Source organism: Juglans microcarpa x Juglans regia, chromosome 2D, assembly GCF_004785595.1.
Source record: "Juglans microcarpa x Juglans regia isolate MS1-56 chromosome 2D, Jm3101_v1.0, whole genome shotgun sequence".
Taxonomy (NCBI): Eukaryota; Viridiplantae; Streptophyta; class Magnoliopsida; order Fagales; family Juglandaceae; genus Juglans; species Juglans microcarpa x Juglans regia.
Window position 1 is genome coordinate 40,279,274 of NC_054596.1, and position 12,834 is coordinate 40,292,107.

Below are 12,834 nucleotides of genomic sequence, written 5' to 3' on the forward strand. Positions count from 1 at the left end.
ATATATATATATATATAATTCTTGTAAAAAAAAATATATTTGTAACTGTGAATTGTATAATCATTTTGAAAAAAATGAATAAAACATGAGATTCATATGAAAAAAATTAATTTTTTAATAGTAGACTTTATTCTTTTTTAAAATGATTACACGGCGTTTACGCATTTCACGATTATATGTAAAATTTCTTTTACTATTTACCTACCATTCATTAAAAATATGTTTGGAGAAAGAATTTCTTTAGATGCGTTTTAATAGAGTTTAGAAAATGGTGGAGCCCACTGGAAATATGTCTGGGAAGGCTATTTCTGTGGTTTTATTCCAATTCTTTGAAAGTTGTTTTTTGAATATATTTGTTTCGAGATTCAAGATAAGATGTTTTGATAAAATATATTTTTGAGATTATTTTGATAGAGAAATGATATTTGCAGTTATAGTATGCGCAAACGTCGCACACTCATTTTGAAAAAAATGAATAAATATGAAATTTACATGAAAAAAATAATTTTTTAATAATAGATCTTACTCTTTTTTAAAATGAATATTTAGCGCTTACAAGACCCTTAACTATATCTAGCATTATTCAATTTTTTTTTTTATATAGACATTTAACTTACATGGACCATTGAAGCCCAAATGACTCCAACAAGGACCCAATAATACTGCGGAGCCCGAATATTTTAACAACCTAAAAGATTTTGAACTCGGGATATGGGCCCCCCCAATTGAAGAGAAATTTGGAGTCGGACAAAACGCAGTCCGGATCCAGAATTAGAAGACCCAATTTCAGTGATTCCAAATAACGAACCGCAAGGGCTTTGGGATTTTAGCAATCAAACCAGAGGTAGAGCCTCGAGGAGGATTCGACAACAACGCTGTAAATCTCTCCTCCTCCCTCCTTCGATCGATACCCTCATAGGTTCACTTCCTCCCCTACTCTCTGGCTTCTGTGGCCGTGCTTATTCCTTTATGATTCAATTTCATCTTTCGTTGAGTTATGAGTCGTATCTATTGGTAATCAAGTTCTGATATTTTGATGTGATTTCAACAGTCCGTGCTTATGGTTCTACATTGGATAACTTCTTTTGCATGCTTATGACTATTTTGACTGAGTTCCAGTGGCAGTTTGCCCTCTTCTCACAAATTAGGAACCAGGACCCTAAACCCCAAATTTGCCGAAATTGGGCAACTCTTTCTTCCTCTTTCTTACTGCACGGGAAGCTACTCTTCCCGATTGCGCTACTGCTGGTGATGTTATCGTACACCCCGCTCTTCGGCTTCGTCCACTGACTTTATCAAGTTTCTTTTTCCTTCTACATCTAATTTTCCATTGCTCCAGAATCCCGTGGCTTATTTTGTTACACTTAATAATGAAATATTGCTCAATTAACCTCGGGAATATAAACTCTTAGCCCTTTGCACACAATGTTTGAAGATATTTCTTTTCCTTTCTTTTGACCTTTTTTTGCTTCCAATCTAGGAAACTTTTACATGATATGAAAAGAGGAGGAAGCAAGAGCTTAAATCTCATGATGCAGTAGAAAGATGTCACCTTTCTGTTCATTTGATGCAAAGATAGGAAGAATGGGAAGATTCTCGAGTCAACAAAAAGACTGCAGATAGTTTTTTTTAGTCGGACATTAAAATTACGAGTTTCAGGGTTGTAAAGACCCAAGGGAGACCTCAAACCTGAGTTTTATATAATTAGATAGGGAAGGGACTACGTACAAGGCTCTTAAAGGACTATTTATTCTTGGCTGTGGTCACCCTGCAGTCTTAGTCCTTGATCATGAATGCATCAAACCTTAGTCTTCTGATTTTTCTAAAAGTGACATCATACTCAGATGATCTTTTGTTTATTTCTGAGACCTTGTTACAGTTGAATTAGGATCGTTGGTGGTTTCACTTTGCTATCATTTCGGGAGTTCTCAGATCTAGTCGGAGTCTGTATTGCTATCATTTCGGGAGTTCTCAGATCTAGTCGGAGTCTGTATTGTTTTTTATAAGATATTTTCCATTGTTACTAACAAAAAAAATGATATTTGCCCACATGATATAAGCATCTTTTGTTCTCCTGTGCATGGTACGGTTGCATTATGTTATAGTTTTTTAATGATGCAATCATTTGTAAGAATAAAAATAGAATTACTTGAGGTTCTCTTGATGGCCAAATTATTTATTTTGTTGTTGCAGCTGATAGATATCCAGTCATGTCTTGGTGCACAATTGAGTCTGATCCTGGTATGCTTTGAATATCACATAATATTTTCTTTATTTTTTTAGAGACTTTGCATGAAATTTTTCATTCTAAGATTCTTTTCAAATGAAAAAGAATCAATTTATCGAATTGAAATAAGCTTAATCTTGCTGAATTAAAGTTATGGTAAATAATTATTGTTGTTTTATTTTCTTCATGAACTACACAACACCTTTCCACATGTTCCCTCATCCCTGTAGAATAATTCGATGATTTATTTCTCCTTCAATACTCAAGCCATGTCTACTTTGGACTCTATATTTGATGGATGTCTAGACTCAGGAGTTTCTTGTTACTTGGATAGAGATCCAATATTTGAGCTATAAAGTTGGCGTTGAATTTGTGTGTGGTTAAGTTAATGTTGAGACATGCATCATTTTAGATGGCATATGGCTGACTTCTAATCATGTGTGGGAGTTGATTCCTTTGCTTCGTACATGCTGATTAGTAATGGGTGTGGATAATGAATGAATAAGTTATCAAAGAGCTAAAGAACCAAACAGAAAGTTAACCCTTGCTTTCTTTTCAAGTAGAATTATCCCTGCTTGGAAAGGCAAGTGTGTAATTTTTTAAGGTGCTATTGTTTATGCTTCACTTGAGCCTTTAATTTTGGGAATTCTTCTTTGATTTCGCTTTCCTTTATTCTTTTTGTTACTGCAATAATATGTAATTGTTGTGTTCTATGTTGGTACAAGTCAAGCCTTCTGTAATTGGTCCAATAGCTCAGGTAAATCCAAAGTCAAGTAAAAGAATAATCCAAAATCAACGCATGCGTAAAAGTTGCTTGCTAAAAGAACATGTAATTGTTTGTTCTATATTGCTACAATTCAAGCCCTCCTTCATTGGCTCAATAGTAAGGTCACTACAAATTCAAAGCATAGCTGCATAAAAGGTGCCAATATCTAGGAATTCAGAGGTGGACTCTCTTTTGTGATATAAAAGTATTTGAATTCTATGAATGATGTATTGTTTCATAGAACTGCCATATATTACATATATTTATATTATCTGTCATATGCTAGCTTTCAAATGGTATCTCTTATTGTATGTACATAAGGTTTTTTTTTTTTTTTTTTTTTTAGTGGGAACTTTGTTGTGTAAATTCTCCACTCGTATTCCAGGTGTTTTTACAGAACTTATTCAGCAGATGCAAGTAAAAGGTGTACAGGTAAGTTTTTTGCATTTCTATGATATCTTTGGTTATAGCTCAATTATCTAGAGGCAATAAAAGGTATTAATTTCCTGGCAAGCTCATCTCACCGAGTGTCCAAATTGATTTACCACCCTGCTGTGGTACTGCCTATTTTTGAGTAATAATTCATTGTATGCGGATTTCAAGAATGGAAAATTGAATAGGATTTATGTGGCAGAAAAAATTGATATAAATTGGCACTATGCAGTGAAATGTTCTCTAATGGAATGGAAAAGTTCACCTCGGGGGTTAGATATTTGGCAGAGGTTAAAACGCCTTCTGGGGCAATACCTTCAAGATAATGTTTATTATTCTATTTTTTGCTTTTCTATGGGGGTGTCCACCAGTTCTTACCAAATAGTTGAATTGATTCTATCCCATGTTGCCTGATAGGGTGTCATTGTTCAAACATGAGTATGAATCACCACTTGTTTTATTGCCTTTCACCTTCACAGAAGCTCTCTCCACCTAAAGAGGATTTTTGAGCTGCTCCAGTGGTGAGTAAGGAGGATGTTCATTTGTCTTAGATAATCAAGGTCTTGAATAAGAAAGGACATGGTATGGACATTAATCCTGTTTGCATCTTGGCCGTTTCTTTGTAAAGGAACGGTAACAGAGCATTTGGAAAGGGCTTCAACAATCAAATTTGGATTCTAAATAATTGGGGGTTCTGTATGAATAGCTCCTTTCATAAGCAATTGGAGAATAACTTTAATAATCCTTGACGCTTCTTTCTTCTTCTTTGGGTTTCAACAATAACAGACTTCTTCTTCGACACACTAATGTCATGGGCAATTGCTAGACTTTAACAGACTCAACATACCTCTCTTGTAAACAACCTATGTATTTGGGGCTACGCCTATTTTCTATTTTATTAATAAAATTTCTTTTACTTATCAAGAAAATTAAAATTTAATAATCCTCAGAATTTTGAGGAACCAGAGAGCCAGAATCTCAGTTCAGATCCCTACTAAAGAGCGATTCATAAATCTCACTTTGAAGTTATCTATTCACTACCAGCATGGCACTTCCTCCATCACCATTGTACTTCTATAACGATGCCATTCATCATCATCATCACCAGGACCACTCCCTCTCTTTTCCCTACTACAGAAAAGAAAACAAGAGCCTAGCATACCTCTTGGTGTTTTTAAAACCATGGCTATGCTTGCCTTGAGACTGAATGTTTGTGAGGCTCACATGTAGTACCCCAGGGCCCCTTCCAAGCAAAGCTTCTTGGATGAGATGCCTCATAAGCTCATATCATGTGTTTTTAGCAAGGGTATCACTCCCCAAGGGGCTGGCCCAAGTGGTGAAGGCCTTGGTCTTGGGGTATCACTCTCTTCAAGGTCCAAGGTTCAACACCTCATGGGTGCAAACAATCCTTTAGGGCCACACCCCCTAGTCAAAAGCCAGCAATTTAACCAGTTGCGTGTAGAGAAACTTCTGAGGGTGCAGTGCACGGGATCGGGGTTTACTCTGCAGGGGTGGGTCTGAAGGGCCCTGCCTTGGAGAGGTTTCCTGACATTAAAAAAGAAAAAAAAAATGCTGAACAGCATTCTTATGTTTCCTCTTTTATAACTTCTATTTTTTTTTTCTTATATCTATAGGAAGCCTTGGCCTTTAATGTTACTGACACCACTGCATAGCATGTCATTGCAGTTGGTACTGTCACTATTACCTACTGGGTCAGTTGAAACTTTGTCTCCTCATTTATACATAGTTTTGGAACCCCTAGGGGTTGGCTCAAGTGGTAAAGGCTTTGGGCTTAGGGGTGTGCTCCCTCTAGGTTTAAGGTTCAAATCCCCTTGGGTGCAAACAATTTCTAGGGCTATCGGATTGGGGAATTTTCTCCTTGAATTACCCGAGGTGCACTTGCGGGAAACTCCTTGGCGAGGGCCTGTGCACCCACGGGATTAGTCGAAACGTTGTTCCGGACACCCGGTGCCAATAAAAAAAAAAAATTGTACATAGTTTTGGATGAAGGAATTTATCAATTTGTTCCCATTTCTTACTTCTCAAGGAAATCTCTGATGCTTCATATAAGCATGCATTAAAATCGGTGTTCATCTTGACCCGCTTGTTCCAGTGATTGTGTTTTACTCTCTCTCTCTTTCTCTCTCTCTCTCTCTCTCTCTATATATATATATATATGTTCATGTTAGGCTATGAGTTCTTTATATGTCTGGGTCTTCTTTTTTCTGGATTACAGCTTGTACATCTTGTTTATACAATTTTTATTATTATCTAGCACCGTACAGTAATCAGCTTGGGTAGGTAAGTTAGGGCTGGAAAATTTTAAGAGAGCAAGATAAAGAAATTTGAGTGAAATGATTGTTTATGGAAAATGCTTGGGCCGCCGAGAGGTGGTCCCTGAGACATTTTCCCAATTCATTTTTTTTTTTTTTTTACTTAGTGATTAAGGAAGTGTTTTTTTAATGGTGTTGTATTTTTTTTTTTTTAAATGTTTAAGGGTATAAAAAATTGTATGAAAAGAAAGGCCAAATGGCCTTATCAGGAGAATGTCTCCAGCTACACCCTCGGTGGGTGTAGCACGACCCTTGTTTTATCATCAACTTCTTTTTATTAAATAAGGAGTAAAAAGTTGATGGTGACTTGGGTATTTTCCATGTCTTGGATCAACAAGTTGGAAGCATGGAACTTGCTTGGTCCTTGGCTTAATATGATAGCATAGATACCAAAGAAAAAGTTGTAGTTGGGGGCTATATTTGGAATGCCAATTTGAATATTCTGTGATGGTGATTTGCTATTTGCCATTAATTGTGACAATGAGTTGGAAGCATGATGTTAACTCAATGCTTGGCCTCAAAGAATAATAGTATAGATAATAAGGGTAGAAAGGAAATGGTTAGTTCGAATGCCGATTGCACATTTCAATGCAGATCATCATTTCATTTTATAATTCATGTTTGTTAACTGTGAGTTCACTAATTTGCCCCCAGCTTCTTATTTTTTCTCATTATTTTTGTTATTTTTATCTATTTGAGGATGATGCCTTGATGTGTCTTCTTAGGTGGAGGAGTTGTATTCATTGGACCTTGATTCTCTGAATAATTTTAGGTTAGTTCTACCATATTTATACTACCCCAATGACCTTTCTTTTGATCCCTTATGGTGGACCCACATGTTCACTGTAATATATGCATCTGAAGATTTTGCTCTTTATATTTGGTGGTTTTTCCCTTTAAATTACAGGCCTGTATATGGGTTGATTTTTCTTTTCAAATGGCGTCCAGGGGAAAAGGATGACCGTGTTGTAATCAAGGATCCAAACCCTAACTTGTTTTTTGCCAGTCAGGTAAGTTTCCCTGAGGTTCAGTTTTGCCCAGGATTGAATGTGCAACTTTTCCTTGTCTTAAGCTTCTTTTGATCACTCGTAGGTTATCAATAATGCTTGTGCAACGCAAGCTATCTTGTCTATCCTCATGAACTGTCCCGATATTGACATTGGCCCCGAGTTGTCGAAGTTGAAAGAATTCACCAAGAATTTTCCACCAGAGCTCAAAGGTTTAGCAATCAATAATAGTGAAGCTATACGGACAGCCCATAATAGTTTCGCAAGGCCTTTTTTGTTCCAGAGGAGCAGAAGGCTGCCAGCAAAGATGATGATGTGTACCATTTTATAAGCTACTTACCTGTTGATGGGGGTTCTGTATGAACTTGACGGATTAAAGGACGGACCCATCAGCCTTGGTCGGTGCTCTGGTGGGCAAGGCGACGTGGATTGGCTGTCAATGGTGCAACCGGTGATCCAGGAACGCATTGAAAGGTATTCCCAGAATGAGATAAGATTCAATCTCATGGCAGTCATCAAGAATTGGAAAGAGATGTATACTGCAGAACTGAAGGAGCTCGAGAAGAGGAGAGAGCGTATCTTGCAGCAACTGGCTGCCCTACAGCCTGGTGGGCAATAGGAATGTTGAAGCGTTAAACAAATCTCTCTCGGAAGTGAATGCTGGAATAGAAGCTGCTACTGAGAAGATTTTAATAGAGGAGGAAAAGTTCAGGAAATGGAGAACAGAAAATATTCGCAGGAAGCACAATTATATCCCTTTTTTGTTCAACTTCCTCAAGATTCTTGCTGAAAAGAAGCAGTTGAAGCCCCTTATTGAGAAGGCCAAGCAGAAAACAAACAACTCTAGGTGAATCATATTTATTGTTAATTGTAACCTCTGTTTTATGGAGCTATTTTGACTTTAAATCAACATCCGAGGATTTCGTGATCAGCACTTATTTTCATCTTTGTTTCCTGGTTATGCATTTATTTTGAGGTATAACTAGTACCATATTTATTTGCCTTATCTAGGCAATGAAACGTGCTCTCAAATTACATTGTCAACATTTTAGGATGATGTGATAAGATAACGGAAGTGGGGAAACCAAGCCATGAAGATAAATCTGTCTGATTTGTAAGCAAGAGTATAGTTTATTGGTGAATACGTGTATATAAAAGAAACATTTGATGTTTACTTGCAAATCAGAGTGGAGAACATACCATTTACAAAGCAAATCATGTCATGTTAATGGTATGGAAAGTTTGTTTTTTTTTTAACACCGACTTGCAAATAAAGTTTTACGTATAAAAAATATTCAAGAGAAAACAAAACGTGAAAAAATGCAAGAAGCCGTGGATCGAGCATATTTGTTAGAAGTCATATGTCAAAGCTGTCGGTTAAAATAGAATATAACCAAAATTATGGCGCATTATACATTGGAAAAAATGGTAACTGTAGAAAATGGCTTTCACAAACACTGCTGTAATGTCAACAATGAGATCAAAATATACATCCTGTAATTTACTCCATGAAATGCCTGCAACCTTTCCAAACCAGATGATTGTATATAACTCTTACAGAAGGAAAACATCTAGGTTGCACTTTCACTTTGAATTAGATGGGCGGACCTATTTATGTTTTTAAAAAGTTATCTAAAATTTGAACAATTTTTTGTGAACCTTCAATACTAATCGACATGTCAATGAGATTCTGGTGGTAGTTCTATGGATGGTCCGAAGATCTTGAGTTCTGATTATTTCAACACCTCCCTCGGCTAATTGTGGCTGATCTTCTATAGAATGTTTCAGAGCTTCAAATTCATTTACAGCCTGAAAGAGAAGAATGCGAGGACACAATCCATAATGGACATGTCAGTTCATACAGAAATAAGTTCCAAGTTGAATCATAAATTGCATTTGAAAGCAAAATGTTATGTCTGTCTCATGCCATTCTCATTTGACCGAGTCAAATCCACCCGTCTCATAATCTTACCCCAGTATATTGTTGTACTTCACTATCTTTTATTCCGTGCAAGTAATCTGGAACCATTAGCACAATATTTTCAAAGTTTTAGTAATTAGGAAAAGCCTAAATAGACACAGGCAAAAGGCAACCAAAAACACTGACCTGAATATGCCTCATCCTTGAATATCAGTAAACTGCGAGGCATCAATAGGACAGAAAAAGGGTGGTGATCATCTAGGCATTCATCTTTCTCAATGTCAGAAGTTGCTCCATTAGAATTATCATCCTTAACATCATTTGTGCAGAGGCTCAATCTTGAATGGGGAGTGAAGTCCATGACAACAGATGATCCTAGTGACAGAATTGCTACAACTGGAAAGTAAGCAGGCCCATCCTGGTGTGGCTGTATGCCAGACAATCATGCAGATAAGGTGGGGGTTTACAACCATTATGCCGCAAAATGTTGTAGCAAAGTACTTTATAAATTCACATATCATGTGAATGCATTCAACATATCAAATGGTAGTTGTAAACATGAAGCAATAAAGTTCTCAAATGTAACACATCATCACTATAATTGTACTACAAAGTTGAGGTTAAAGACTTGAGAATATGAACAAAACAAACTATGACGGAAGGACTATAAATTATTATAATTGAACTAAGGAAGAAATAAATTTTGAATGAATGACTATAAATGAACTAATAGGGATTCTGTGCCAACCATTATGCCTTGGTTAGGAAGGTATTCATTGATAAGCACATGATTAATCGCTGAGGGGAACATCCCTGATTCTTCATATATCTTTTCTGTAATCTTTGTTAGCCAGGGAGGCACTGCAAGAAAGAGTGAGAGAGAGGGTCATTTTTGCATCTTGCTACCTTTATCAGTGATGTACTTCAATAATTTTCAACAGACGAAAAAGCTAATATCAAGAAGAGTGATATGTGCATCATGTTTCAGTCCTCGCTATAACAATTTATCAAGCTTCTGCTTCTAGTTTTTTTTTCCTCTCTTTCTTTTCTGCATTCCACGGTATGTTTCTTAGAACAAAGAAAGCCATACACAAATCCACATATCATTTCCTTCATGTAAATTCTACTTTTTCCTAATCTGGTAAATCATGATTCATATTCCTCAGCACATAGTTTCCTTTCATGTGCCCAAGCTTTTATCATTTCTGCAAACAAATCTAATAGGCAAAAATTTCTTCTTGCCTCAATTGTACGTACTCAGCTCAAAATGTGCAAATTATTCAATATTTTTCCAAAACAACAGCAGGATTCCCACTTGTCTGTTCCATAAATTACCAACGTAATCCTTTACATTTTCCCAATTTAGTCAGGTAACAATTGGTTAACTAAACTTGGACCAATCAAGCAAAAATAACTACTTAATATAATACACTACTTTCTAACAAAGTGGCCTGAGAAACATTTTTTTTTTTTACAAGTAATCAATAATATTATTAATAGAGATAGGCCTGAGAAACATCATATACTAATTTTACAATTACTTTAAACGCACAGGCCAAATGGAATATTTCGGGTTGTTTTGATGTCCCTAGAGGGTTGGGAAAGCAAGTTTGAAAGACGCACATTTGCATTGACACTTCTAAAGCATAAAACACAGATATTCCAAGTGCTACTAGTTATACTTGATGAACACAACTCAAATCCTATGGAATGTCCAAACAACCCTACGCATGCCTGAAGCCTCTGTAATGTGCACCATGCACTACAGTTTTTCACACCACACTCAATATCAGACAGAAAATATAATTGTCTGATGCAATACAGGCTAAGAAAACGCAATAAATCACAGTATTTTCCAACTTACGATCTTGTGGCAGAAGACCCTTTTCATGGACAACACCACCTGGCAGTGAGCATGGACCAGATAACAAACCTCAATCAATAAGAACGAAATAAACAAGAAGATTTCAATGTATGAAATGCCAACATACCCCAATTTTGCAGCCTCCTATTCTTCAAAGACTTCCACTTTGACATAGAGGCGCCATAAACCTATAAAGCATAGGTGAAGCAAGATGCAATCGTGAACTAACAAAAGGAAGCTAAACTTTGGGAATGTAGAACATAGCAAATGTAAGATAAAGATGGGATTTTTACATTACTTAGGAGCATGGTTTGTTCCGTCTCGGTGATGAAGTCCGGAATGTACATTACGGTGGGCAGAGACCCAACTTTGAAGTTTTTCAGAGTCTCTTTTGCTTCCATTGCTCAGTGATTACCCACGTCCCAAATTTTACTGATGTGTAAAGAAACAAAACAAAAGATTAAAAAATCTATTGTTAAAGTTTTTTCTTTTTTCCTTTTAAGAAAAAAAAGGAGCAAGATCAAGTAAAAGCTGATGAAATTTTAAAGGATGCATATCCTCGAAGAATCATGGACAGAAAATACAATGCTAACCAAGTGAGCTAAATCTTACACGGTCGAACGCTAAACCTTATAAAATTCAAGGGTTGGTGTTTCGCTTTGAATATGTAAAACTCCAATATGCAGAAAAGACCCAAATGATTTCAGTAGTAAAGATAATTGCTTTGTCTATGCAGTTCAACGCAGGGAGGCAAACTCAACGCATAAACAAAATGACGGCAAACCCAGCTCTTTTACATTGATGCACAATTCTAGAGATACTGCATACATATTACTTATACACGAATAAAAATACCGGAGACTTCTGACGAATTAAGAAGAGAAAAGTCACCTCCTCGTAAGCATTAGAAATTAAAGAAGAAAATTGGTTCGTACCTGCAAAACTCTTATGAACTGGTTTTCTTTTTGCTAGTGAAAAAATGTCTATTCATATGCCCCCCTTCACTGGAAATCCAGCACTTGGGTTTGGGTCCAACGCTTCAGTACACTATATAGAGACCGTTCCGTCAGGCTCAAAAGTGGCTTAAGAAAGTACAAGATAATGGCCCTAAATCCAATGGGGAGGAGCCCGGATGAATATTTCGGCCCAGTTATTAGAAAATTAGAAATTAAAATTAAAACCCTTTCTAACAAAAAAGATTCCTCTTGATAATGATAGTAAATATATGTTTGCGTTTAAGTAGTGAGGTATTTTTAAGTATTTTATGAATAGAAATAAAAAGTAATGATAGAATATTGAATAGTAATGAATAGTAATAAAAAATAGATAAAAAATAATGATAAAATAATGAATAGTAATTACCGAAACTAGGCACCTTAAATTCCAATGAAGCCCAGTCTGTCTCCAGCGCACCGTTGTGGTTGTGGTTGGGTTTGTAACATGTTTATCGACATGCATTTTGTTTTCGATTCGTAGAGTATGCTCATTGTTTGAATGTTTAATAACACTACTGTGCTTATTGAGGAAGTTCAACCAACGAGAAGCTATTTTGTTGAAGTTTGGGATATACCATTTTGTTTCTTCGTATAGTGTGTGTTCCATTATGACTTGTAGAGTATATGTTGTCCGGGTGATCTAACATTATTAATAACTGAAAAATTATACTTATTATCTCCAACATCACACACTAATATATGATTTATCATTTTTATATTTTTATTTAAATACACATATATTGACGTGTAAATATGTGTATTTAAATAAAATAATAAAAATGATAAATCAGATGTTGATACGTGCTGTGGAGATGATAAATAATATTTCTCAATTAATAATTTAATATAGTTGTATTTATTAAGAGTTTTTCTATTCAGCAATCCTACACTAAACACTACTAAGAGAGAAAAAAAAAATAACAAAAAAATGTACAATGCAAGACAGCTGAATCAAATTTTTCATTAATTGATCCAAACATAACTTGAGTTGTTTTTACCATTCTTTCGATTTTTGAGAAAATTCAAAATAGGCTCATGTACAAATACTTTTTGTTCCCCGAGTTTTCAGCCTGAGAGGAGAGAAAGGTCTTCTCGTTGTAGCTGAAGATTCAGGACTTGGGTTTGGCCACCTATTTTATACTCTCAGTATAGTAGATGAGGCCCATTCCCTCATTCCCAATTAGGGCTAAAAGAATGGTGTTGGGCCCAATAGGAAGGAAGCCAGTATGGATATTCATTTTCAAAACATATTTGTTTTTTTTTTTTTTGGGTAAAACTCTCTCTCTCTC

At 35.9% G+C, this 12,834-nt stretch overlaps 1 protein-coding gene and 1 pseudogene across 3 annotated transcripts; one reads left to right on the top strand and one right to left on the bottom strand.

Moving 5' to 3' along the window:
- Positions 1-737: 737 nt before the first annotated feature.
- On the top strand, positions 738-7,809 carry LOC121248943 (annotated as a pseudogene).
- A 385-nt stretch (positions 7,810-8,194) lies between these two features.
- Positions 8,195-11,596, bottom strand: LOC121248944 (alpha-ketoglutarate-dependent dioxygenase alkB homolog 6). Of its 3 annotated transcripts, none has more exons than XM_041147568.1 (8): positions 11,486-11,596; positions 10,844-10,982; positions 10,678-10,738; positions 10,551-10,589; positions 9,435-9,547; positions 8,873-9,113; positions 8,738-8,784; positions 8,195-8,574 (listed from the first exon to the last, which is right to left on the bottom strand). In XM_041147568.1, exons 2-8 carry the CDS (start codon positions 10,949-10,951, stop codon positions 8,398-8,400), a joined length of 786 nt encoding a protein of 261 aa, XP_041003502.1. In that variant the 5' UTR covers positions 10,952-10,982; positions 11,486-11,596; the 3' UTR covers positions 8,195-8,397. The 3 variants fall into 3 exon arrangements, with proteins under 3 accessions (XP_041003502.1, XP_041003501.1, XP_041003503.1); XM_041147567.1 differs by having other exon boundaries at positions 10,551-10,595; XM_041147569.1 differs by lacking the exon at positions 11,486-11,596 and having other exon boundaries at positions 10,551-10,595; positions 10,678-10,749; positions 10,834-10,884.
- Between the last annotated feature and the right edge of the window lie 1,238 nt (positions 11,597-12,834).

Excerpts from the sequence above, each read along its gene's own strand:
- LOC121248944 (XM_041147567.1), bottom strand. The coding sequence starts at position 10,951 with ATGGAAGCAAAAGAGACTCTGAAAAACTTCAAAGTTGGGTCTCTGCCC. Across the intron at positions 10,596-10,677 it reads TAGGAGGCTGCAAAATTGGG|TGCCAGGTGGTGTTGTCCAT; the intron begins GTATGTTGGCAT and ends GTCCATGCTCAC. Across the intron at positions 9,548-10,550 it reads GGGTCTTCTGCCACAAGATC|TGCCTCCCTGGCTAACAAAG; the intron begins GTAAGTTGGAAA and ends TCTTTCTTGCAG.